At 43.4% G+C, this 25,431-nt stretch overlaps 1 protein-coding gene across 1 annotated transcript; it reads left to right on the top strand.

Annotated features, from left to right (window-relative positions):
• Positions 1 to 4,076: 4,076 nt before the first annotated feature.
• On the top strand, positions 4,077 to 24,526 carry LOC113017298 (uncharacterized). Its single transcript, XM_026160467.1, has 2 exons — positions 4,077 to 4,282; positions 22,821 to 24,526. The coding sequence occupies exon 2, from the start codon at positions 22,823 to 22,825 to the stop codon at positions 24,524 to 24,526; it is 1,704 nt and encodes a 567-aa protein (XP_026016252.1). The 5' UTR covers positions 4,077 to 4,282; positions 22,821 to 22,822.
• Positions 24,527 to 25,431: the final 905 nt, after the last annotated feature.

Here is a 25,431-nt window from a genome sequence, read left to right as displayed (position 1 = left end):
TGCTCTCTATGTTATCAGACCTGGTGTTTATTAGTGCCGATAAACTGGAAATTACATCAACTGCGTCAGAGCTGCTATGTTCGTACATCATCTTCTTCGGAGCTGGTGATTTAAGAGGGGTAACAGGAAGACGTGGGAACTCAACCATTTCTTCTTCGGCTAACCCGAGTGCCACCGTAGTAGCTGCGTAGTTATGGACGCTATCCATTAGCACGTTGCTGGGTGTAGCACTCTCCTCGTTAGCATTCTCAGGCGCTATCTTAGACTTGGAACTTTCCAGTCCCCTTTTCGTGGTGGGTCTGGATCATTTTGCCAAAAAACGGCAGAGGGGCAGCCGAAGAGTAAACTTTCAAAAGTAAGTACTGAATACGATGTCACTTATTTATGTGCAAATGTTCAATAACGAAGAACATTACTGTTGGCCACATATCGGCAAAGTTATGTGACATTAGTGATGTTTGTACTTTTATCATTAGCTTGGTTTTAAAGCCTTTACTGTAAAATGTACGCCGTTCAATAGTCCACCTTAATCTTACAGAGAATGTGATGATTTTATGGATAATTAAAGTAATATTAACCTTGGTCTTTCATTCTTTTAGACAGCAGTGACGTCAGCTAGTGGTGGGCGGATCGATCCAAGTATCAATAGTATCGATACCAAGTCGACATCGGTATCAGATCAATACTAGCCTGGTGAGACAGATTCTTTACTTTGAGTTTTGCTTGTTTACAACGCTGTGCTTTCGGCAAAGACGAAACAGCCAGGTCTCTGGACTCGCCGCTCCTGTGTCCTCGCCGCTCCTGTGTCCTCGCCGCTCCTGTGTCCTCCTCTTTCTTCCTCTTATGTTTCGGTGTTGCGCTGTCACGTCACATGACTTAGACACTTTGGGGGTTGTTAAGTTCTTTACATATTAATTATATTTATATATTTTTACCAGTTGTTTTTGTTAGGGTTAGAATTTTAATTGTAATTTTTGTATTATAGTTTATCAACAGTGTTTGTTTTAATTTGTTTACTGGTTTGCGTGCACTTAGGACTTTTTTCAAAAAAAAAAAAAGATCGCCACCACGGCAGACCCGATGGCATTTTCGTGCTTTGCGGCTTAATTTATTCTTACAATAATCGCACGGTTGCTGTAACAGTACATTCAACAGCTGCAGCTCTCCCGCTGGCAGCCGCACACATCACCACCACCAAACCTGCAGCTCCATCGCAGAACACACCACACACCACATACCTCCATCGCGTATAGTGTGATGATGTCTGTGCTCCTTATGTGCTATGGAGTTTTTTGTCCTTTCTCCTCATGATGACTCACTTGTTGAGCCTGACTTGTCTCCCCAGTGTAAGTTTGCATATTGTATGTATGGTCATCTAGGTCTGTCATCTCGGGTGCAGGCAACTGCAATGGACAAAAAAAGCTTATCCTTATCCTTATGTAAAACAGTAAAACTCTCGCTGACACGCTTATGTCATACTCACAGGCTCACAGCAGTTGTTGTAGATCAGATATGATTGTCTGCTCAAACATGAAGACAAAGCTGCAGCTGTCGAGTGTAGATTTTATTAAAATACACCAGCAGGATGTTCTGTTATCACAACTGGCCTTTGTTCCATCTTCACTCAGCAGACGTGTCCTTTTGCTCTTTACTCAGTTTGACCTCCATGTTTAATTCAGCCAGTCACAAACTGATTCAGGACCATCAATAGGTCAAGGGTCATTTTGAGACAGGAATCGGCTCTGAAATCAGTGACACATCCAGCTGTGGGGGTGAAAAAGACTCTGATGTAGAAGTTAGGCACAGGTTGGTTTTTTCAGGACTGATCGCTCGGGGCGGGGAGGGTTTATCTCATAGATGGCACTTTAGGAAGAAACCATGTCATTCCAGGAGTATAGGATAATATCATTGAATGTTAACGGTCTTCAAAACCCCATTAAGAGGAAAAAGATAGCAACGAAAATGAGAAGGGAAAGGCATGATATAGTATTTTAGCAGGAGACCCATTTAAACAATACGGAATATGAGCAGTTAAAACGCTTGGGGTTCAAACACTTATACTATTCATCATGTAGACAGAAGTGTGCAAGGGGGGTTACAATACTGATTTCCAAGAAAATAAATGTATTTTAATTTTATCTATAGGGGATAGAAAAGGACGAATAATTTATGGTAGTGGGTCAAATTGATCATAAACCAGTGACTCTGTTAAATATTTACAGGCTGCCAGGCAATGATCAGGAATTTATTAAGAAATGATTTAATCTGATCGCGGAACACACCAAGGGAACCCTTATCTGTGGTGGGGATTGGAATATACAACTACAGCCCCACTTAGATTCCAACAACAAAACTAAAAGGACGACTCGAGAGACCAAAACAGTTAAAAAGCTTCTTGTAGAAGGAAATATTATAGATGTTTGGAGGGAGTTACATCCCAAGGAAAGGGGCTATACGTTTTTCTCATACCCCCATAAAGTACACTCCAGGTTAGATTACTTTTTTATCGAGGCTAAAATCAACATATCAGAGGACAGTTGGTTAAATATATGTGGGACACAGATGGAAACCACTAGTTTGGGTTATTGGAGGGAATTCACATGGAAAAATTTTATTAGGTTTTTTATAACCCCCAAAAAAAAATACAAACAAAAAGGTCAACTGACAGATTTATACTGCTGGAGAAACTGTGGGGAAAACATGGCAGATCATTTTCATATATTTTGGAAATGCCCAATAATCCAACCATATTGGAGTGAAATGGTTCGAATCAATTTACTTGGTGATTTACTTGGTGACTGGTCTCAAATTTAATTTGGATTTCTGACCTGTGTATCTGGGCGATATCCCATCAACAGTCTCCTTAAGGGACAAATATCTGATAAACATCCTGTTGAGAGCGGGCAAAAAAGCGCTTATCAGGAGGTGGCTGGAGAAAGAGACCCCAACAAAGAAAGATTGGATAGGAATAATGGAGGAAATTGATAGAATGGAAAAACTTACATCTTTTTTGAACCTCAAAATGGACCAATTTTATAAAAACTGGAAGAAGTGGGAGAGGTTTGTTGAAGGTGGTAATGTGGGATGAGGGGTGGTGGGTTATATAACCAGAGCTTAGCTAAGTATTTTCACGCAACCACTGGTAGAAGGAAAGCCGCTAAGGCCGTGACCACTGTTTTCAGAAGACAGCTCATAAAATAGACTGGAAATACCCTTCCGAAATATCACCAGGGGTGGACTGTAAGAGCTGCATGGACAGTAGCAAAAACCTGATGACATGGGACCTGAAAAGAGGTGGAGGGGAGCTCCCCCAGACTGGGCAGATCTGAGGGTTTCACTGTGCCAACATGTTATTGCCAGTGTGTATTATGTTTGTTTTTTTGTGTTGTTGTTGTTTTTTGTTTTATATGTGGATGATTGTCATAATTATAAAACTTTAAAATAAAACATTTTAAAAAAAGAGGGTGAAAAAGACTCAAAGTGCTGTGAGCACAGAGCTCTGTGCATATCGCAGTGTGTAACATATTCTTTTTACATTCCCGTCTTTATTGTAATCTGATTATTCTCACTGTATAAATACTCTACTCTGTAGTGTTACAAGTTGCAGTAGTATTACATTACAGGCCAGAATGATTATTTGTAGTCATTCTGCAGAACTTTAGTCCAATTTCTCCCAGGATTCAAATTTCTGAAAGTGACACCCCCAGAAGCTTCATTAGAGCCACAGCAGCCGTTAGTGTAGGAGACTCTGTCACATTTACCTACTTAAACATGCACACACACACACACACACACACACACACACACACACACACACACACACACACACACACACACACACACACACACACACACACAGAGATTATTCCCTCAGCTGAAAGCACACAGCATGGCTGATGGTTTGTGCATTCGGAGTTTTAGGAACCTTTTTTAGTCCACACTAAAACCAGTTCAGAGTCACCAATGCACCTGCACATCTTTAGAGTTGGAGGAGGACAAGAGAATCCACACAAAGACAACATGCAAAGGTATCAGCCCTCCCTCACCTGGACTCCAAAGGTGAAACTCTCTGATGTTCCTGCAAAGTAAATATGGATGAATATCGCAGCAGAGGTGTGGCTTTCCAGGGTCTTATAAAAATGTCTGCTTCTCTCTGACACACACGAGCATCCAGACCGCCGCCTCGGACTCCATCATCACGTCCAGAAAACAACGATCCAATCTGACAGCTCCTCTCTCTGAACCCAGCATCAGGATCTTCACCTGTCCAAACCTCATTCAGGTCTGCATTTTCTGTTCAAAACAATTTCCAAATTTACTTTACAAAATTGAAATGTGCCTTTTTGAGTAGAAAAGGTCAGCGTAAGCATAAAGGACTGAGAATAGTGGATGCTAAAGATTACTCTAATGAGGTCGCTGTAGCTCAGGAAATGTAGCAGTTCATCCACTAATCAGAAATGTTGCGTTTTCAGATGCTAGTTTTAAAAATTAAAACTTCTCAGTCTTTTCCTTTTTTTACATAACACTATTTTAAAAGTTTGTTGACTGCATCCTATCTCTTAAAAATAGACAATGAACAAATTATATTAGCTGACAATGACGATGAATAGCTTTATTCAACCAGCTGTGATAAATTAATACATATTTCTAAACATGGACAGACAGCAAAAACAGTTAATTTTATGTCTGATCCTTATTCATTTTATTTATTTCTAAGTTCATTTTATTTTATTTTTTGAGGGGAAATAGATGATTTTATGCCTAATTCAGAACGCTTATAATGGCATACCCAGATGTTTATTTGTTTATTTATAAGGAACCCCATTAGCTTCCACAAGAGTGGTTGCTAGTATTCCTGGGGCTGTGGCAGGCAGGCAGGAGGTGGATCCAAATGCAGAACTCGAACACAAAAGATTAACTTAAGGCAGCAGCTTTATTGCTGTGAAAATTTTTACAAAACATAAGCTCACAAAAACAAACCTAGAAAAATGGAAACTAGAAACAAAAACACTGAGAAATGAAAACTCAAACACCAGGAAACTAGAAATGAGGTGCTAACACTTGAAACTAAAAACGCAGCAAGACTTATACACATGAGAAGGTACGATGAGGAAAACACTGGGCTTAAATATACAAGGAGTAATGAGGGAATAGGAAACACGAGTGAAACACAGCTGGGATCAATTAGACCAGACCTTCCCAAAGTGTGGGGCCCGCCCCCGGGGGGAGGGGGTGCAGAGCCATTGCAGGGGGAGAGACAAAACGCTTTGACGTTGCTATCACGGGGCGCCCACAGAAACGCAAAGCAGGAGATGAAGCATCGCTGAATGTGTTTCCAAACCAACTTCATTCTAAGCCAAAAACTAGAAAATATGGTGAAGCAAATCTGCCCTTTGGCTTCACCTGCACAAGTGCTGAGGTAGGTCTCCCTGCAGAACTGGTTTTCCCTTCATCAGGAGCAGCGCTGGGCTCTTCAAATCACGGACAAATAATATCCCACATTGTTGATTTTTAGTTCACAAACACTTGTAATGACTAACTACTCCTGACATTTTGGAGATGTTTGCTCTTTATACAGTAAAGTTACAGGAGATACAAATAATATCAGGCTGATCCTGCCACGATTTGTTCCCTTTGTTCAAATCACCGACAAACAGCATCCCACAGCTGTTCATGTTTTTAAACCCATTTTGCACAGAGAGACATTTTTTTGAAAAATGTATTGAAAGCAATGTTGAATATTATTACTGTTGGGTCTGTGTTTCCACAAGCCCTGCTAATTCTAGAGACTTATTCATCATGAAGAAAACAAGACAGTCGATCGATCAAACACTTGCGCAAGGGAGGCCTCGTCTCTGTGTGTGTGTGTGTGTGTGTGTGTGTGTGTGTGTGTGTGTGTGTGTGTGTGTGTGTGTGTGTGTGTGTGTCAGACCACCTGCTGTCGTAACACAGGAAGCTTACATCAAAAGAAGCAGATCTTTCAGATAGAATAGAATAGAAAACTTTATTTGTCAATTTCTTCAAATGTACTTGCCATACAAAGGAATTGAAATTACGTTTCACACTGTCCCATGCGTAGACATTGACAAACAATAAAGTGCAGATGCACAACAAAAATAGACAAGACCTAAACATAAATAAATAAATAAAATAAAGTGTTCGCAGCAGTAATGGTAATATAATAATATAAATAGTGCTAAAAGAAATACTAAAAATATATAGCAGCAGGTGTGTGCAATTGCAATGCAGAGGTAGTTGTTTCCATTCAGGAATGTTTTCCAGTTCTTGGTTCAGAGAGTGTTTCTTGTTGGAGAGTGTGCGTGGATGGGGGGTGGGGGTGGGGGGTAGAGTCCAATCTGTCTTCCTATACTTCTGCCAATCTGGTGATTCTGCTGGCTGGGAGTCGGGAGGGAAGAGAGTTCAGCAGTCTGACAGCCTGGTGGATGAAGCTGTTGGTGAGCCTGGTAGTGCGGGAGCGGAGACTTCTGTATCTCTTTCCAGAGGGCAGGAGGCTGAACAGCCAGTGCGCGGGGTGGGTTGCATCGTTGACAATTGTGATGGCTTTGCGGGTGAGGCGAGTGGTGTAAATGTCTTGCAGGGAGGGGAGTGGTACACCAACTATCCTCTCAGCTGTTCTCACAATGCGTTGTAGAGCTTTCCTGTTATAGTCAGTGCAGCTACCGCCCCACACAGTGATGCAGCTGGAGAGGATACTTTCAATAGTTCCTCTGTAGAATGTAGTCAGGATGGGTGGTGGAGCACTTGCCCGCTTGAGTTTGCGCAGGAAGTAGAGGCGCTGTTGTGCTTTCTTGGCCAGTGATGCAGTGTTGGTGGTCCAGGAGAGGTCCTCACTGATGTGCACCCCCAGGAACTTGGTGCTGCTCACCCTCTCCACCGCAGCGCCGTCGATGGTCAGTGGGGGGTGACAGGTGTGGCCTCTCTGGAAGTTGACAATAATCTCCTTGGCCTTACTATTATTTAGCAGGAGGTTGTTGTCTCTGCACCACGTGGTCAGGAGCTCAACCTCTTTCCTGTAGTGGGTCTCATCGCTCTTGGTGATGAGCCCCACCAGTGTTGTGTCGTCCGCAAACTTCACAAAGTGGTTGGAGCTGTAGGTTGGTGTGCAGTCATGTGTCAGCAGGGTGAAGAGCAGAGGACTGAGCACACAGCCTTGTGGAGCCCCCGTGCTCAGGGTGATGCTGTTTGAGACCTTGTTGCCCACACGCACCGCTTGAGGCCTCTGGCTGAGGAAATCCAGCAGCCAGTTGCAGAGGCCCAGTCTGTCCAGTTTACAGATGAGTTGTTGTGGTATTATGGTGTTGAATGCTGAGCTAAAGTCTATGAACAGCATTCTCACATATGAGTCTTTCTTGTCCAGATGAGTTAGGGCTGGGTGGAGGGCAGAGCAGATTGCATCCTCTGTGGATCGTTTCGCTCTGTATGCGAACTGGTATGGGTCCAGGGTGGGAGGTAAGGTGGATTTGATGTGTGACATGACTAGTCGTTCAAAGCACTTCATTATAATGGGTGTCAGTGCCACGGGGCAGTAGTCATTGAAACAGGCTGGGGATGGTTTCTTTGGCACAGGTATGATGGTGGCAGTCTTGAAGCATGATGGGACAGTGGCTTGCCTCAGGGAGGTGTTAGAGATGTCTGTGAAGACATTCTTCAGCTCCTCTGCGCAGTCTTTCAGCACTCTACCAGGGATGTTATCTGGACCCGCTGCTTTCCGGGCGTTGATGGTGATGAGTGTCCTCTTCATGCTGGCAGCAGACAGGCACAGAGGCTGGTCGTGTGGAGGTGGTGGTGTTTTCTGTGGGCGTGTGTTGTTCTGTGCTTCAAATCGTGCAAAGAAGCTGTTCAGGTTGTTGAGCAGAGTGGTGTCGCTCTCACAGCTACGCGCTGCAGGCTTGTAGTCTGTAATAGCCATGATGCCTTGCCATAGGCTCTGTGCGTCCTTGCTGTCATTGAAGTGGGAGGTTATCTTGTGTGTGTAGTCCTGTTTCGCTTTCCTGATGCCACGGGACAGGTTGGCTCTCGCTGTTCTCAGGCCTATTTCATCCCCAGCTCTGAAGGCCTTGTCTCTGGCCTTCAGCAGCAGGTGGACATCTCCTGTTAGCCATGGCTTCCGGTTGGCTCGAGTTGTGATACTTTTCACTTGTGTTACATCATCAATGCATTTGGTGATGTATGAGCTCACTGTGTCTGTGTACTCCTCGATGTCTATGATGTTATTGTAGGTGGCTGCTTCCTTGAATATCTCCCAATCAGTTGACCCAAAGCAGTCTTGAAGAGCAGAGGTGGCCTCCTGTGGCCACACTCTTACCTCTTTCATAACAGGTTTGATGACCTTCACTCTCTGTCTGTATGCTGGCATTAGCATAACAGTGAGGTGATCAGAGGTGCCGATATGGGGGAGGGGGATGGCTTTGTATGCTCCATTTTCCTGTGTGTAGACCAAGTCCAATATGTTGTCTCCCCTTGTTGGAAAATGTACATGCTGATGAAACTTTGGGAGAACAGTTTTAAGATCAGCATGATTAAAGTCCCCTGCGAGGATGATGAAACCGTCTGGGTGTGCTGTTTGTTGCTCACTGATGGCCTGATACAGTTCGTTCAGCGCCGCATTTCTATCGCTGTTGTTGCTAGATGGAGGTATATAAGTAGCGACCAACAAGATCGAACTTACCTCCCTGGGCAAATAGAAGTGGTTGGAGAGGTGGTCAGGATCAAAGGAATGGCTTTGATCCTACTGCTTGAACTAAGACTGTATCAATAGAAAACCACCATGGTTTTCACGCCTCATGTGTCCAGGGTCAAAGCAGCTGTGGCATAGCTTGAACAGCCTACAATGCACATGGGTTGTGTGTTCATGTGAGCCACACACTCTGCACGAAACACGATGAGCACTGCGGTGCCCATGGGAATGACCTGTGGGTTGTGGGCACCTAGGACCAGTGTCTAGTGATGCAGTACACATGGACAGAACCTTGTCAAACAGTGCTACCATCTGTTGAACACCTGGCTCAGCTGGAGGAGGGCCGGAAACTGGCAAAGATGGGGGCATGACATGTAGAGTCAAAGGAGGACAAGCAGAGGGCTGCTGCACACTTACCATGCCATCAGAAGAGAGAGGCTGACATGTGGCTGCAGAGGGAACAGAGGGCATAGGGTACGAGGCTGGCTCATCTGTTACTGGGACTGCTTGATCACCGCTGGAGTGGGGCTGGCTGTTAACAGCAACAGGGCTCTGATGTGGGATGGACAGACTTGCTGTATTATGAGACAAAACACTAGACTGTCTCATTTTCCTCACACAGTTGTCCAGACGGCTCTGAACCTCAGCTGCAGTCCACTCCTCAGGAGCCTTCAGTTGAAAAGACAACGCAAGACTGTGGTCAGGACAGTGATTAATGAACATCGAAACAACCTCACTACTGAGGTCCTCTACCAGCTTGCCGCGCCTGCAGAGACACTCATCAGCAGCATCAATAGACTTGTTCAACCGGATCCAGTAATCCATGGCGTTCTCACCTGGACGTGGCACAGTACTGTAGAAGTCTTTCATGGGCAGGCTGGAATATGTCAAGTCGCTGAAGTTACACCTCAGTATGTCAAACACAGCAGTAATAGGATCATTCCGATTCAACTCAGGGCGGCAACGAAGTGACACCTTGACCACATCTCTGGCTTTGCCAGTCAGTCTAGACATTAATATGGCAAGCATTTCTTCATCTGTGTCACAGCTGATTCTGTGCAGATAACATCTCATCATGTCCTCCCATTCACCGATGGGAAATAGATCTGTGTTGTCACCCTTGAAGTATGGTGGAGCTTTGGTGTCTGACTGAACAACAACCTTCAGCTGGGACTGGTCATTGCAGCTCGAGGGCACATTCTGGGGAGACTGTGGCTGGGTGGGGGCTGGCTGGTGCATAGAGTTAAGAGAGGACGTGATATTTTCCCCAATTTGCTTTGCTAAGTCAGTAATCAAGCTGCTCAAGATGTCACTAGTGACAGCCTGGGTGTGTGTTTGGCGTTCGCAAGCAGCTGGTGTGGAGTTAGCTGCTGGCATTTATGGTGAGTGCATCACTGACTGGTCTCCAGTGTGGGCACCAATACCAGGGACTAATGGCCTACCCCTCCCAAAACACTTTGGAGCAATCTGATGACCTCCTCCCCAAACCAAAGGTCATATTACTCCCCGCAGAGAACAGATCAGGCATAGCGCTTTCTGCAGTTTTCTCACCTAACATGTTGGCCCAAGTGAGATATCACTGTTTAACCCTTTAAGACCTACCATAGAACCAAGTCCGCCAGAGCTTATATTATATTTTTACATGGTGTGGTGCCATTTTTGGGAGCATTTCAAGTTGCTATACATCAATGCAACAATTATAGCCCAGATTTAAATAATATGTCTGCATTAAGTGCATAGTAATTACATAAATTGCAAAAAAGTGCAATAAACTGCAAGAAACTTTAAGATTTAATTTAAGAGGCTTATCCCTCAAAACTGTAAATACAAAAAAGTTGCACAAAATAGTTTCCTACCACAGGAAATTTATTTTGAGTGTCTTCATGGTTTTATTTTTGAAATACACCAATTTTTATACAATGCAGGAAAAACGAAAATAAATATTATACTGCAAATTTGCAAAAAAGCAGCATCTGCATCAAAATAAACTATTTCCAGCAGTGCAATATGAGTCCTAAGCATCCCAGAAACTACACAGAAAGTCATAAAGTCAAACATAACTCTTAAAAACACCAGTATAAGCCCTGAGGCCCTGATGGTAAAAAAGACTACATTTCCGCGAAAATGACGTCACTTCCGGTTTCCGTCAGGTAATGGCGGACATGCAAAAGTTCGCGCTGATGTCTATTCCAAAGTAGGAAGTGTTATGAACAGCTGATCGGATCGGCAAAACGTGTTTCTGGAATATTGTTTTTGTTCCTGCAAGTGCTTTTTATGCAGTTTTTGCAAAGCTTTATGTGGAAGGAAACCATGACCTAGGACAAGCTGATGGCATAAGATGTAAGTACAACTCCTCCGGTTTCATATGCATAAAAAAATTATTGCGCTAGCTTATGTGGTTGCAGAGCTACCGGGATTTAAAAATAGTTACGTAAAACAGAGCGTGCCCGCTCCGACCGGCTCTAAAGGGTTAACAGCAAAAAAACGAGCCTAACCCCCACACACAATTATGCAAAACTTCACAAAACAATGAAATGTGGGGGGGAAAAACATCAAAGAATCAAAAAACCATAGAAAATAAAACAAAAAGTTTGTTTTCTCCTCTCAATTAAAACAGGCTGTAAAAGCCAATATCAATAGAAAAAAAATAAATTACAATCCGTGCCTGTATAATTTGAGGCAACAATATGAAACAGTGACAGAAATGATCACCTACGTATTTGCCCTTTAAGTTCACACGTGACAGAGATGCCTGCAAGCCAAATTGCGGGGCATCGACCACAAAAGCGATATAAAAACCTGTGAGTCAAAGCGCAGGGCACAGGACTCTGGCACACAGCTGCAGAGAGGAGGCGGGAAAACAGCGGTAGCAGAAGGAGGAGTAGATCGCGGATTGGCGATGTGACGGGTCACGGCACCAAGTGTGACCGGTGTGATTCTGCGTTGTGTCTGATAAAAAAAGTAAAAGAAAGAAAGACCTCCAAGTAAATAATTTGCCCACTCCAGCTCCTCCCCCCTGTTTTAAGGTGTTGGAAAGAAATGACACCCACCTCTTCCACAGGGGAATTGTAGAAAAGGGAAGAGGCAAAAGGGGTACACTGTATTTATAGGATTGCACCAAAGAAGAAGAAGAAGAAAAGAATGAGGAGGGGCTCTAACTGATAATGAACATAACTACAGGCTTGGAGGTCCTAAAAGTCAGGTATAAAAGGAGCAGTTTGGGGATTTAGAACATATTTTGTGTAATTATAACAATGAGATTTATGACCCTGTTACACACACACCATTGACGTTGCGTGACAAACTCTGTATTCCTCGTTCACACGTAAACGCAAAAAAAGGGTTTTAAAAAATCGTGTGGACGAAACAGCTGCATTTTCAAAAATACCCGTAGAGTTAGTAGTTTATTTTATTACTACCTGTCATTTATTGCAGATTACTTGTATTTGCTTAATCCATCCATCCATTCGCTTCCGCTTCTCCTTTTCAGGGTCGCAGGGGGTGCTGGAGCCTATCCCAGCTGTCATAGGGCGAGAGGCAGGGTACACCCTGGACAGGTCGCCAGTCTGTCGCAGGGCTAACACACAGGGACAGACAACCACTCACACTCACATATTCACACCTAGTGGCAATTTGGATTATCCAATTAACCTATCCCCACAAGTTGCATGTCTTTGGACGGTGGGAGGAAGCCAGAGTACCCGGAGAGAACCCACGCAAACACGGGGAGGACATGCAAACTCCACACAGAAAGACCCCAGCCTGATGGTGGAATTGAACTCAGGACCTTCTTGCTGTGCGGCAGCAGTGCTAACCACCATGCCACCGTGCTGCCCTTGTAATTGCTTAATTATTTACTAAATGTTTGAGGTGTGAAATAACCGCAATGGAGCAAAATATGGGTTTGTGTGGTTGGAGGATGTGTTAGTGCGTGCACGCGCGGGGGTGGGGGGCGCGAACATTTGTCATGTAAAACAAAAGGGGGCCCAGTGTCATGGTCCCTGTGCCTCACCTGCTGACCCTGTATTAGGCTACATATTTTTTCTCTTTCTCTCTCTCTCTCTCACCTGCCGGGGCGGTGCTCATTATGGGCTCCCGCCCCTGGCCCACGCACCTGCTGCCTATCGGGATGATCACAAGGCCGATTTAAGACAGCAGCACTGTGTCACTCGTCGCTGGATCGTTGAGCTATCAGCGTCAGTCGCTCAGTAGTTTCTGAATCAGAATCCGTGAGTTCTTTCCGTCTGTTTGCCTCTAGCTAAAGTTTCTGTGTACAGATCTGTCCCGGACCTTTCCCTGCCTGCCCATCATCCCGTGGGCGAGTGAGTGGCTTTGTGTTCCCCCAGTGTGGGGAGTGAAGAGAGAGAGCCTTTGGAGGGCGTCTGATTCCCGTCTTTCCCCTCACATACCCCGGAGCCCTGGACCCCCCTCCCCTCCCTCCAGCACATTGTAAATAGCATCACCTGGTGTCGTTGTGTAAATAAATTGTAAACCCTGCAAAGAGTCCCGGTCTGTGCCTGAGTCCGTTAACTAAAACCTGACACCCAGCAAAAGTTTGGGAACCACTGAATTAGACATAACGAGACAAGGGGGACGCAAAACTAGACACACTGACAGAGGACACAGGACTGTCAAAGTAAAACAGGAAATAACATGAACATCGAACCAGGGACACAAGACACAACACGAGGAACACAAGGGAGGCACAAAACCTAAATGCTGAAAAATCACAGAGGTGCTAAAGAATAAATAATGATTATGAAATACAAAAGACAAAACCATGAAAAGCCCAGAAAATCCCAGAACACTGAATAAACAAAACTTAAACACCAAGTCACTCGACTCCAGACCCGTTTGCTTTTTATTAAAGGTTACCTGTTACTGCAGCACCTCACAATACAAACAGTTGTCTGTGGTCAGCACTTTAAACCTATTGAACTGTTGTCTGGAGGCTCTGAAAATCTATAAACTATTTTTTTTGCTCTCATGTTCATGGCTACAGCCGATTTGAAGGCACCAGTTAGCATAACAAGCTTGTCTTTTACAACCGTAGAACACAAACTCAGAAAGGCTCCAGCTGACAAAGACGTCTGATCTCAGCCCAAATACTGCTTTTCTTGTTTCTTTCTACAGTAACACATTCCTGTCAAACACTGCCACCTAATGGTGAAAATTTAAATACAAATTTAGCTAATTCTGAATATAGAAAGCTCCCTTAAAAAGCAGTACATAACAAGTTTAACAGCAATGTAGACAAAGTAGATTCCAGACTATAGCAGACTTTGATCAGACTTTAATGTTAGTACTTTAATCTTGAGTGCATGGAGGGTCATTTCAATTAAGAGCATGACTGTTTTATGTTAAGATAACAAAAGCTCTAATAAATGACTACATTGGGGGCGCTAGCGAGCGCGATGGAGTGAATACGCTTACTTCAGAGCCTCTGCACATTTCAGCTTAATTTGCATCAAAAATAGGCACTTAAGTTACCAATCTGCTTTCAAAGACAATCTTAAATTTTTAAACAAAGTTCCTACGGATTTAAATCCAAGAAAGTCGCTTTTATGGCGGCAAATCTGCGAAAATACAAATACGAGGCTTCGTCGACAGCTAAGACCAGTGCAGCCGTGGGCAAAAGTTGTGACAACACCGCTAGCCAAACACCGAATTCGGCACCCATAGCTAAAATGGATGTGGCAGACCTCAAGACGGATATTCTTACCTCCTTGCGACAAGATATCGCCGCCGTCATCCAGCAGGAAGTCAGGTCTGCTCTGGCTGTCAGCTTTGATTAGTTGAAAAGGGATATCCAAGACGTGAAGGCAGAAATCAATAGCAACACTACCGCTATTCGAGCCGAGCTGGACCAGGTGAGAGCTAACGTAAAATCTGTAGAAGCGGGTCTGTCGAATTGGTCTGACGAAATGGTGGCCGTACAAGACACGATGGATTCCCTCACAAAAGAAGTGGAAGCCCTTAAACACAAATGTGAAGACTAGGGATGGGTACCGGTCATGGCACCGGTTCTGACATAAACGGTAGTAACCAGACCGAAAAGCAGCGCACATTTCGGTGCTTTATTTCGGTGCTTTTTTTTCCTGAGCTGTGATACACTTTAGATTCTAGCCAATCATTTTACGTTTCCGAGGATAGTAGGCGGGGCCAGGTACGTACGTTCTGTTAGAGCAGAGCTACAGATTAAAAATGTCCAAGGCGAAGCGGTCAAAAGTCTGGCTGTACTTCATAGCAAAAGATGCAAACTCAGCAGCCTGCAACAAGTGCTTTAAGCTGATACTGTGATACTGTCAAAGGAAGTAACACCTCAAATCCGATGAAACACCTGGCGACGCATAGCGTTTTTTTTAAAAGCCCAGAAATGCGCCGTATTTGATAGCTTGCTGCGAGACCTCACACCGAGCACATCTACTGCCGGTGGGTTGCCTGTTATGCAACATCCCCCAAAAACACGAAGAGGAGAGTCCTGGCCCCTAGCCCTGCCAGTGTAGCAGAAATGATGACGGATGATGGTGGCAGCAGCCGTTCTTCTCTGCGTGAGTAGCTAATTTACGTTGAGTAGGCTAACCACGTTATTACATTAATGCATGTAAGGTGAGCTAGCAAACATCATCATAGCTACATGCGGCTGTCTTCTTGTTTGATGGCATATACTCCCTTCACCCTGGCTAAAAAGGCTAAAATGACCAAAGAAAAAGTGGAAAACAGTTAAACATGAGAGGTTTTTGGACAAAGTTGTGTTTTTTCCATTGTTTAAGCACTGCTTCCAGCCAAGAGTGATACCATATATGCCCCATAGCTGCAGAAAAGGCTAACATTGTTATCTTTTTACAAAAAACAGCTGAACATGAGAGGTTTTTGGACCAATTTTGTGTTCTCCATTCTTTAAGCACCGGTTTGAGCACCGTTTGAGCACCGGCACCGTTTCAAAAGTACCGATTTGGCACCGGTATCGGATAAAACCTAAACGATACCCATCCCTAGTGAAGACCTCGAGGGACGTATGAGAAGGGGAAACATCCGGATTATCGGTGTGACTGAAACTCAGGGCTCCAGCTCACCGGCGGCGGTCTCTGCGCTCCTCAAAGAGGTGTTTCAGCTTGACAGAGAAGTCCGCGTGGAAAGATCTCATCGTAGCCTGACTCAACGGAGACCCAGGGACATTCCACGCCCTATCATTGCTAAATTAAACAGCGAAGGAGATGCGGCGGACATCCTCAGGAGAGCGCGCAGAGGAAAACTACACTTCAAAGGAAACCCAATTGCCATATTCCCCGACTACACGGCCAGCGTGGCGAAAGCCAGGGCGGCTTTCACTGACATGAGGAAGATACTCCACGATAGACCGGGAGTCCACTTTGGCATCCTCTACCCTGCCAGATTCCGTGTCTCTTACAACAACGTTGAAAAGGAGTTTGTGGATGCTGCCAAAGCCATGGATTATGTCAAGGAAAATATACTCTCTCCAGCAGATGGTGATCTATAACTGTCTTATCTTCTGTCCCAAGGTGGAAGGTAACTCAGAGTTCTCTATGTCAGTAAGCTACATCACTGTGCCTGGTCGTAACTACGTTGTGCAGGGCCTGAGTTCCAATAGTGTTTTAGCAGACAGCACTGAGATTTATTAGTGGTTCTGAGACTGCTCGCCCAGCAATTTTCCCCGAACTTCAGTTCATCATTCCATATGAAGACATCTAAACTTGAGTTAGCTGCACTCGGGGTCCCTTTGACTTTCTGTCCTGCTGTTGTTACCCCTGTTCAGGTCCCTTGTTCTCCCGGGGATCTTTTGTGGGTAAAAAACTTGTACAATGTAGTTTATATATTAGTTTCTGGTTTGTTGGTTTGATGGTTCTTTCTGTATTGTCCTATGCTAAGCAAAACTTTGGGTCATCATGGAGTGCAAAATTATTTGTGCCTCTCAGATATCTTTCAAACGTAACCCTAAACAGTCAAGATAGATTTACTTAAAGTCATAAGCTATAATGTCAATGGCCTCCACAGCCCTATCAAAAGGAAAAAAATTCTAGGCCAGTTAAAAAGTTTCAATTGTCATATAGCTTTTTTGCAGGAGACGCATTTATCTGACATTGAGCATGACAAGCTAAAAAGGTCGTGGGCACAACAAGTGTTTTATTCATCTCACAAGTCTGGCAGGAAAAGAGGTGTGGCTATCCTAGTACATAGACAGATAAACTTCACCCCACTCACTACATATAGAGACCCACATGGAAGGTACATTGTGGTCAACGGCTCTATTGATGGAGTACTGGTTTCCCTCATCAATATCTATGCCCCTAATGAGGATGAGCCAAATTTCATACATACAATTTCTAATCTAGTACTTCAAAAGTGTTCTGGTGTGTTATTGCTAGGAGGGGATTTTAATTGTGTCTTGTCACCTTATTTGGATAAACAACCAAGTTCTAAAAGCCATGCATCGCAAATGAGCAAAGCTCTAAAACATGTAACAACTGAACTGGGACTAATTGATGTCTGGAGAAATAGGTTTCCTAGAGTCAGAGATTATACTTTTTACTCGCATAGACATGCATCCTACTCCAGGATAGATTTCTTTTTTACTTCTAAAACAGAAGAGTATAGAATTGACAATATTGAAATCTTACCAATTACAATATCTGACCATGCACCGTTATCACTTTCATGGGACCTAGGATTGACACCAAGACTAAAACTTTGGCGATTAAATGCCTCACTCCTAAATGATAGCCAGTTTTGTGAGTTCATACATACTGAACTAAATACTTACTTGGAGTTGAACACAACTCCGGAGATATCGCCTTTAACTCTCTGGGATTGCGCCAAGGCATACATTAGAGGTCGCATAATATCATTTGCAAGTGCCAGGAAAAAAAGAAAAGAGGCTAGGCGGCGTGAATTGGAGGCCAAAATAAAATACCTAGAGCAACAACACAAAAAAGCACAGACAGACAATTTGCTTTCCAATCTTAAAATGTTACGTAGTGAGCTTGATAGTTTATTAAACGAGAAAATTGAGGGCAATTTAAGATTCATTAAACAAAAGTACTATGAACAGGGTAGCAGGGCTAGTAGATTGCTGGCAATAAGACTCAGGAAACAGCAAACTTGTAACATGGTCCAAAAGTTGAAGTCAGATCAAACCCTAATTACCAAACCAAATCAAATTGCAAGTTGCTTTTCGAGTCATTATATAAAAATTCAGATACATGTAAAGATGACAATACACTATCTGATTTCTTAGAAAAGATCAATTTAAAAACACTGCCAGAATCTGTAGCAAAGGAGTTAGACGAACCAATTCAGGAACAAGAAATTTTACAGGTGATTTCAAACCTTAAAACTAAAAAAGGTCCTGGCCGTGATGGTTTTATTAACGAATTCTATAAAAAACTTAAGGACAAAGTCGCACCCTTATTACTGAAGGCTTACCACCGCGCTCTGGAGTCTGGGACTATGGCGCCATCCTGGAATGATGCTACAATTGTCGTAATCCATAAAGAGGGCAAGGACCCCACAAATTGTCAATCATACAGGCCAATCTCATTACTTAATACTGATTTGCGCATTCTCACCACAATTTTAGCCAAAAGAGTTAGTAAAATTATTACACAGGTTATAAATCCAGATCAAACGGGGTTCATTGCAGGAAGGCACTATGGGATTGTTGAACTTAATGTCCTTGTACAAGACCAAACAAGAAGAAACAATGATTCTGTCGCTTGATGCTCAAAAAGCATTCGACAGGGTTTCCTGGCAGTACTTGGGCCATACACTTGAAAGATTCAAATTTGGGCCAAACTTAATTAAGTGGATACAGATTCTTTATTCCAACCCAATGGCGGCTGTACAGGTAAATGGATCTATATCAGCCAGATTTCCACTGGAACGTGGGTGTAGACAAGGATGCCCACTGTCGCCCCTGCTGTTCGATATAAGTATTGAGCCTCTGGCACAGTTGATTAGAGATGAACATGAAATTCAGGGCCTTTCAATTAATGGAGAACAGCATAAATTGTCCATCTATGCAGACGATGTACTTTTATACATTTCAAATCCTGCAGTCAGTGTACCTCATTTAAAAGAAATTATTAGTACATACGGTCACCTCTCTGGTTACAAAGTTAATATTGACAAAACATTGGCAATGGATATAGGAGGAAACATTTCACAAACATTCAAGGAGCGATGTGGCTTTAAATGGCCAAACGAAGGGATCAAGTATTTAAGAATTCAGATTCCTCACTCATTATCAGACTTGTTTAAAGTAAATTATGAAGTTATAGTTGCAAAAATAAAAAAAGATTTAGAGAGATGGACAGTCCTGCCTCTGTCTTTCTTAGGTCGGATCGAGAGTATACGTATGAATGTATTGCCAAGACTTCTATACCTTTTCCAAATGCTGCCTATTGACATTCCCAACTCTACATTTGATCATTTAGATAAACTTTTTTCCAAATTTATATGGCAAGGTAAACGCCCAAGGATCAAGTTCCAAACATTAAAACTGTCAAAATTGCAGGGGGGATTGGCTGTTCCAAATCTGAAATATTATTTCTGGGCAGCTCAGATGAGACCCCTGACTGTATGGGTGCGGGATTTATCTGAAACTCAGTGGCTAAACATTGAGAAGACAATGTGCGAAAGATCATTGGAATCCCTGCTTTTTTCTAACATTTCAATTAAAAATTTGCGTATGGGGGGATGGACAAGGGTCACACTGAAGATTTGGCGTAGAATCAAGCAATCATTTGGTCTTCCAAAAGAAATTTCAATTTTATCAATCAGAATCAGAATCAGAAAGGGTTTTATTGCCAAATGTTGAGCGGGTTTACAACATTAGGAAATTGCTGCGGTGCTTCAGTGCAAACATACTGTTATAAATACTGTTATAAATTAAGCTTAAATGGACATGAAAATAAAAATAAAAATAAGAGTTAAAAGTGCTAAGTAGAAAGATATATACATGAGTGCAGGTGGTGATCAGTGCCAAACATGGAATGATGCAGTGACACAGCGTAGGGTCATGTGTTAGTGGTGGGAACAGTCATACGGTTATTGTTCATGTGTCCAACAGCAGAGGGGAAGAAAATGTTCTTATGGCGAGAGGTTCTGGTGCGAATGGACCGGAGCCTCCTGCCTGAGGGGAGCAGGTCAAACAGACTGTGTCCAGGGTGAAAAGGGTCAGCTGAGATCCGAGCTGCACGCCGCAATGTCCTGGAGGTGTACAGGTCCTGCAAAGATGGGAGTCTGCAGCCAATCACCTTCTCAGCAGAGCGCACAACACGCTGCAGTCTCTGTTTGTCCCTGATAGTGGCTCCAGCGTACCACACGGTGATGGAGGAGGTGAGGATGGACTCGATGATTGCAGTGTAGAACTGCATCATCGTCCGTGTTGGCAGGTTGAATTTCTTCAGCTGCCTCAGGAAGTACATCCTCTGCTGGGCTTTCTTGATGACGGAGGTGATGGTGGGCTCCCACTTCAGGTCCTGGGTGATGGTGGTACCCAGGAAGCGGAATGAGTCCACAGAGGTGATGGGGGTGTCAGTCAGGATGATGGGGGGGAGTGGAGCTGTGTGCTTCCTGAAGTCCACAATAATCTCCACTGTCTTCTGGGCATTTAGCACCAGGTTGTTGTGGCTGCACCAGGACACCAGACGTTCAACCTCCCTCCTGTAGGCAGACTCATCCCCGTCCGAGATGAGTCCAATAACGGTGGTGTCATCTGCAAACTTGATTAGCTTGACAGACTGGTGGATGGAGGTGCAGCAGTTGGTGTACAGGGAGAAGAGCAGAGGAGAAAGAACACAGCCCTGAGGGGAGCCGGTGCTGATGGTCCGGGAGTCCGAGACATTCTTTCCCAGCCTCACATGCTGTTTCCTGTCCGTCAGGAAGTCAGTGATCCACCGGCAGATGGGATCAGGCACATTCATCTAGGAAAGCTTGCCTTGGAGATGGTCTGGAAGGATGGTGTTGAAGGCAGAGCTGAAGTCCACAAACAGGATCCTGGCGTAGGTTCCTGGGGAGTCCAGATGCTGCAGGATGAAGTGTAGGGCCATGTTGATGCCGTCATCTACAGACCTGTTGGCTCTGTATGCAAACTGCAGGGGGTCCAGGAGGGGGGCCGTGAGGGTCTTGAGATGGGAGAGAACTAGGCGCTCAAATGACTTCATGACCACAGATGTCAGAGCCACGGGTCTGTAGTCATTTAGTCCAGTGATCCTAGGTTTCTTGGGGACAGGGATTATGGTGGAGGACTTGAAGCAGGCAGGCACATGACATGCCTGCAGTGAGGAGTTGAAAATGCCAGAAAACACTGGGGCCAGCTCGTTTGCACAGTGTCTGAGGGTGGCAGGAGACACACCGTCTGGGCCGGGAGCTTTTTGAGCATTCAGACTCTTAAACTGCTTCCTCACACCTGCTTCATGAATATGAAGAGTTGTGGTGGGAGGAGGTGGTGTGAAATCCTCTTTTGTGTGGGGTGAGGAGGGGGGTGTTGTAGGTGAAGTGTTTGAAGGTGGTGATGGCTCTGTGGAGGGGGGAGAGGTGGGGGAATGAGTGTCCAGAGTGTCTCTATTGTTGGGGCCGTTGGAGGTGTGAAGGCTGCCTGATGGCTCGTCAAAACGGCAGTAAAAGTCGTTAAGGGTGTTGGCTAAGAGCAAGTCATCAGTGGAGTGGGGGGTTTTAGGCTTGTAGTTGGTGATATTCCTAAAACCTTTCCACACAGAGGCCGAGTCATTCTCTGAGATCTGCTGCTGCATCTTCTCAGAGTGCTGATGTTTAGCAACGTCCACTTCTTTAGTGAACCTGTACTTGGCCTCTCTGTAGCAGTCCGTCTCCGCTTCCGAACGCCTTTCTCTTCAAGCTTCTCCTCCTTGCAGGGTTTTTCTCCTATTGTGGAAGACCCTGGCTTCAGAGCATGGTCAAATAGCGGGCTTTAGAAACTGTGTCATGTTGTGAGGAATGGGCACCTGAGCTCATTTGAACAGTTGAGAGGTCAGTTTTGGCTTCCTTCTTCTGACTTTTTTAGATTTCTGCAGCTAAGAAGCTTTTTGACAAAACATAAAGAATGGAGGCAAGTTTTGGAGCCCTCACCCATTGAGGGAATATTTCTAAAAATATTTCAAAGTAATTCCTCCCCAAAATTAATCAGTAATTTTTATAACGCATTTATGAGTTTCAATACAAATGCAACTTTGGATATTAAGGCAAGGCGGGAAGCTGAGACTGGCACTCAAATCTCAGACGACACCTGGGAAGAGGTGTTCGGCGAAGCCCATCTTGTGACTAATTCTGGGCTGTGGAGAGAATTTAAATGGAAGGTGGTCATGCGATATTTTAGAACCCCAGAGATAATGGCCAAAATGAAGCCTACAAATCCTGACACCTGCTGGAGAAATTGTGGTACTTATTTAGGAACCCATTCACATATATTCTGGTCATGCCCAAAACTCTGCTCATTCTGGAATGACATATTTAAAGTTCTCAGTACAGTTTTCCAACAACCATTAACAAAAGACCAACAGCTAGCCATTTTAGGAGTATTACCTAATGGTTTTGCGGGAAATGATAAAAAGTATCTCTTAAAAATCTTGCTTACAGCAGCACTAAAGTGTATTACTATTAAATGGCTGAATCTTGACCCACCTTCATATAATATGTGGCTTGATAAAGTAAGAGAAATTTACCAGATGGAGGAAATAACATACGCTCTGCGGATCCAAAGAGAGTTGTTTACTGAGCGTTGGCGACCCGTACATGCTTTACTGTTTCAATAATTTAGCATAGGTCTGTTTAGTTTTGTTCATTTATGGCTAGATTTGTCACATGTTATTTAATATTACATAAAGTTTTTGTTTTTCTTTTCTTTTTGTTTTTGCTGTTGTCTGTCTGTTTGTTTGCTTGGGTTTTGTTTTGCTTTCCAGTTTTGTTTTGTGCTTCTTAATTGCAGTTCTTATTTTACATTTCTGCATTGCGGTTCCTGTAACTGTCCTACTTGTGAACATTGACAAGTACAAGTTGCAATGTTGTAAATTATAATAAAAATTGAGTTTAAAAAAAAAAAGACTACATTTAAAAAGTATGATGTTTTGGTCTTGTGTATTTTCAGACATGGCATCTGTTGGTCCGCTGCTCCTGCTGATGATGTCAGCCTTTTTCATCATCTCCAGTGTGACCACGTCTCGGTCTGCTGACCAAAGCAAACACAAGAAACCCCTTCTGGAGAAACTAAAACAAGGCAATGAAAAACTTAAAAGTGCACTAAAAAATAAGGAGAACCTCAAAAATATTGGTGAACTTTGTCTAACATTAACCACAGGCATTGGGGATGCGTTAAAAGACACTAGTCATGATATTCTTAAATCTGCTGCGTCTGTGGCTAGTGTTGTGCCAGTGGTAGGTGCTGTATTTTCCTTACTAATGACAATAGCGATACTGATAGATGAACATGTTAATGACAAATCATTACTGAAAGATATCAAGGAAGAATTTGAAAAAATCGATCTTAAGCTTGAGAAGCATCATCGGGAACTAAAGTGGAACATCTGGGCAGCTGCAACTTATTCTAAGCCAGAGATGAAAATTAGGACTGCCTGGACTGAATACAAAACACTGCTGGGCAGTCTCGCTGGGGCTAAAGATCAGGATGAAAGGAAAAGACATGAAAAAAGCTTTATAGAAGCCTACTCAAAATATGAGAAAGCTCCTCGGGAAATGGGAGAGTTGCTGAAAAAAACAGGAAAGAGCTTCGTTAATAACCTCGGGGATGAACTGGCTGAATATGTTAAATGTCACGAGAAGGAAATCATAGAATATACTTATCTCATTCTTACACTTATCTTCAAGGGCAACATGATGAATCAATTCTACTACAGACTGAAGAACATACAGTCTGAAGCGAGAAATGATGAGATGAAGAAGAATGTATATGAAGCATTGGCAGCAATGTTTGAAATCCAAAAACAATGCATTGATAGCAGTATGACTTATGTTAAACAGGACGTGAAACCACTTATTGATAAATCTAAAAAGCGTGATGATTTGGCACAGGAAGTCTGGGATTTTCTGCAGAAGACATATGACAGGTATGATTGGATGGTTGTTGGATTTATAACCAAAAAATCCAGACATAAAACAATTAAAACCCTGAACAAACACGTGCTGACAGGATTCCAGAATGTGTCAACAGAGCGCATTACTGTGGCCGTATCCAGACAGGTGAAAGGGACTCAAAGCAAAGTACAGGAGGTCAGCACAGCCATTGAGAAGTGTATTAAAAAGAAAGTTTTGTGTTACAAGGTGGAAGAGACACTCCGCAGATGTGGGGAAAAGGTGGCAGGAATTCCAATGTCTCAGACTTACACAGCAGTCCACGCCTATACTAGAAAAGCTCACCAAAGCATCAAGGCAAAGGAAGCTAACCCTAAAGCTAAAATTGAAGACCCAGCTGATGATGAAGATGAAGTCAATGCTGCTCCTGAAAACCCTTCAGATCAGACTCCTTACATTTACACAGGGGAGTGTGAGAAATCTCCAGGGGTCAAGCATGGAAAGTTTGTTGTTCTGATCAAAAGTGACGAAGAAATGATGGGAAAAGATCCGTGTGCCAAGCAGGACTGTGGGCAAAGAAAAGGCAGAGGAAAATGTGTGAAAATGAAAGACATGTTCCTTGGAATTTGCCAGTGTAATTATCCATACTATGGGCTTCACTGTGAGAATGACATAAATGATTATGCCATAGAATTAGAGAAAGAAGCAGGGACACAGAAAAATAAACCAACAGTGACAGGCAAGAGGAGGCGAAACAAGAACTGAAACAGCAGAACAGACTTCATGAAGTGACATGAGCTTCTTCTCTAAAATGACATTGAAACATTCGGTAAATCATCTTTTTCCTCAGACTCAAAGTATCTAAGAAACCAAAACCACATTTCTGAATGCGACTAACACTTTAATCCACTGCTCCATTCTCAGTTACTCAATCTGTTTGGATCACATGTTTGTGGCTGATGTGCTCACCGTCACTAAGACTAAAGCTGATTTCATGTAAACACAGGCGGTTAGAAAAACACCAGAGTGGGCTCTGATTGGTTTGAACCTCCTCTGAACATTGTTCCCTTCAAACAACCAAAGTCAGTGTCCGAGATCATGTTCACTTCATGAGATTTTCTGCTGTTCATGTTTCTTTGAGCAGCAGCTGATGATGTGTGAACCTCTGAACAACAGTGAAGCATTTCTCAGAGTCCAAATCTGTGTGTTAAACTCACATGAATGAAATTAAGATAAAGTTTGTGTTTATCTGCCAAACTGAAAGACATCATACAGCAATCTGAGAACCAATGAAATGTGTCTGCCCTGAATAAAGCTTCTGTTTCACTGTCATACTTGTGTCTGTGATTTGAATACTCACCTTATATCCTGTCAGTGTGTCGTATCACTCATTCTAATGCACACTTTTAATGTAGTCCCTCCTGACTGGGGGAGTGGAAATTTCTAAGGAAATCCAGATTTTTATTTTGAGTGAAGTGACCCTTAAAAGTTCAGTTCACCTAATTCAGCTGTAGGTTACAGCTTAAAACACTTCAAAAACACCAACCTTCTGTTGACGCAGTGCTTTGTGAGCAAAGTTGCAGCCAACTCATTTTAATACAATACAATACAATACAATTTTATTTATATAGCACATTTAAAAACCCGAAGGCACACCAAAGTGCTTCACA

This window comes from Astatotilapia calliptera, unplaced genomic scaffold (assembly GCF_900246225.1).
Source record: "Astatotilapia calliptera unplaced genomic scaffold, fAstCal1.2 U_scaffold_1, whole genome shotgun sequence".
Taxonomy (NCBI): domain Eukaryota; kingdom Metazoa; phylum Chordata; class Actinopteri; order Cichliformes; family Cichlidae; genus Astatotilapia; species Astatotilapia calliptera.
This window is presented reverse-complemented; position numbering and strand designations above follow the sequence as displayed.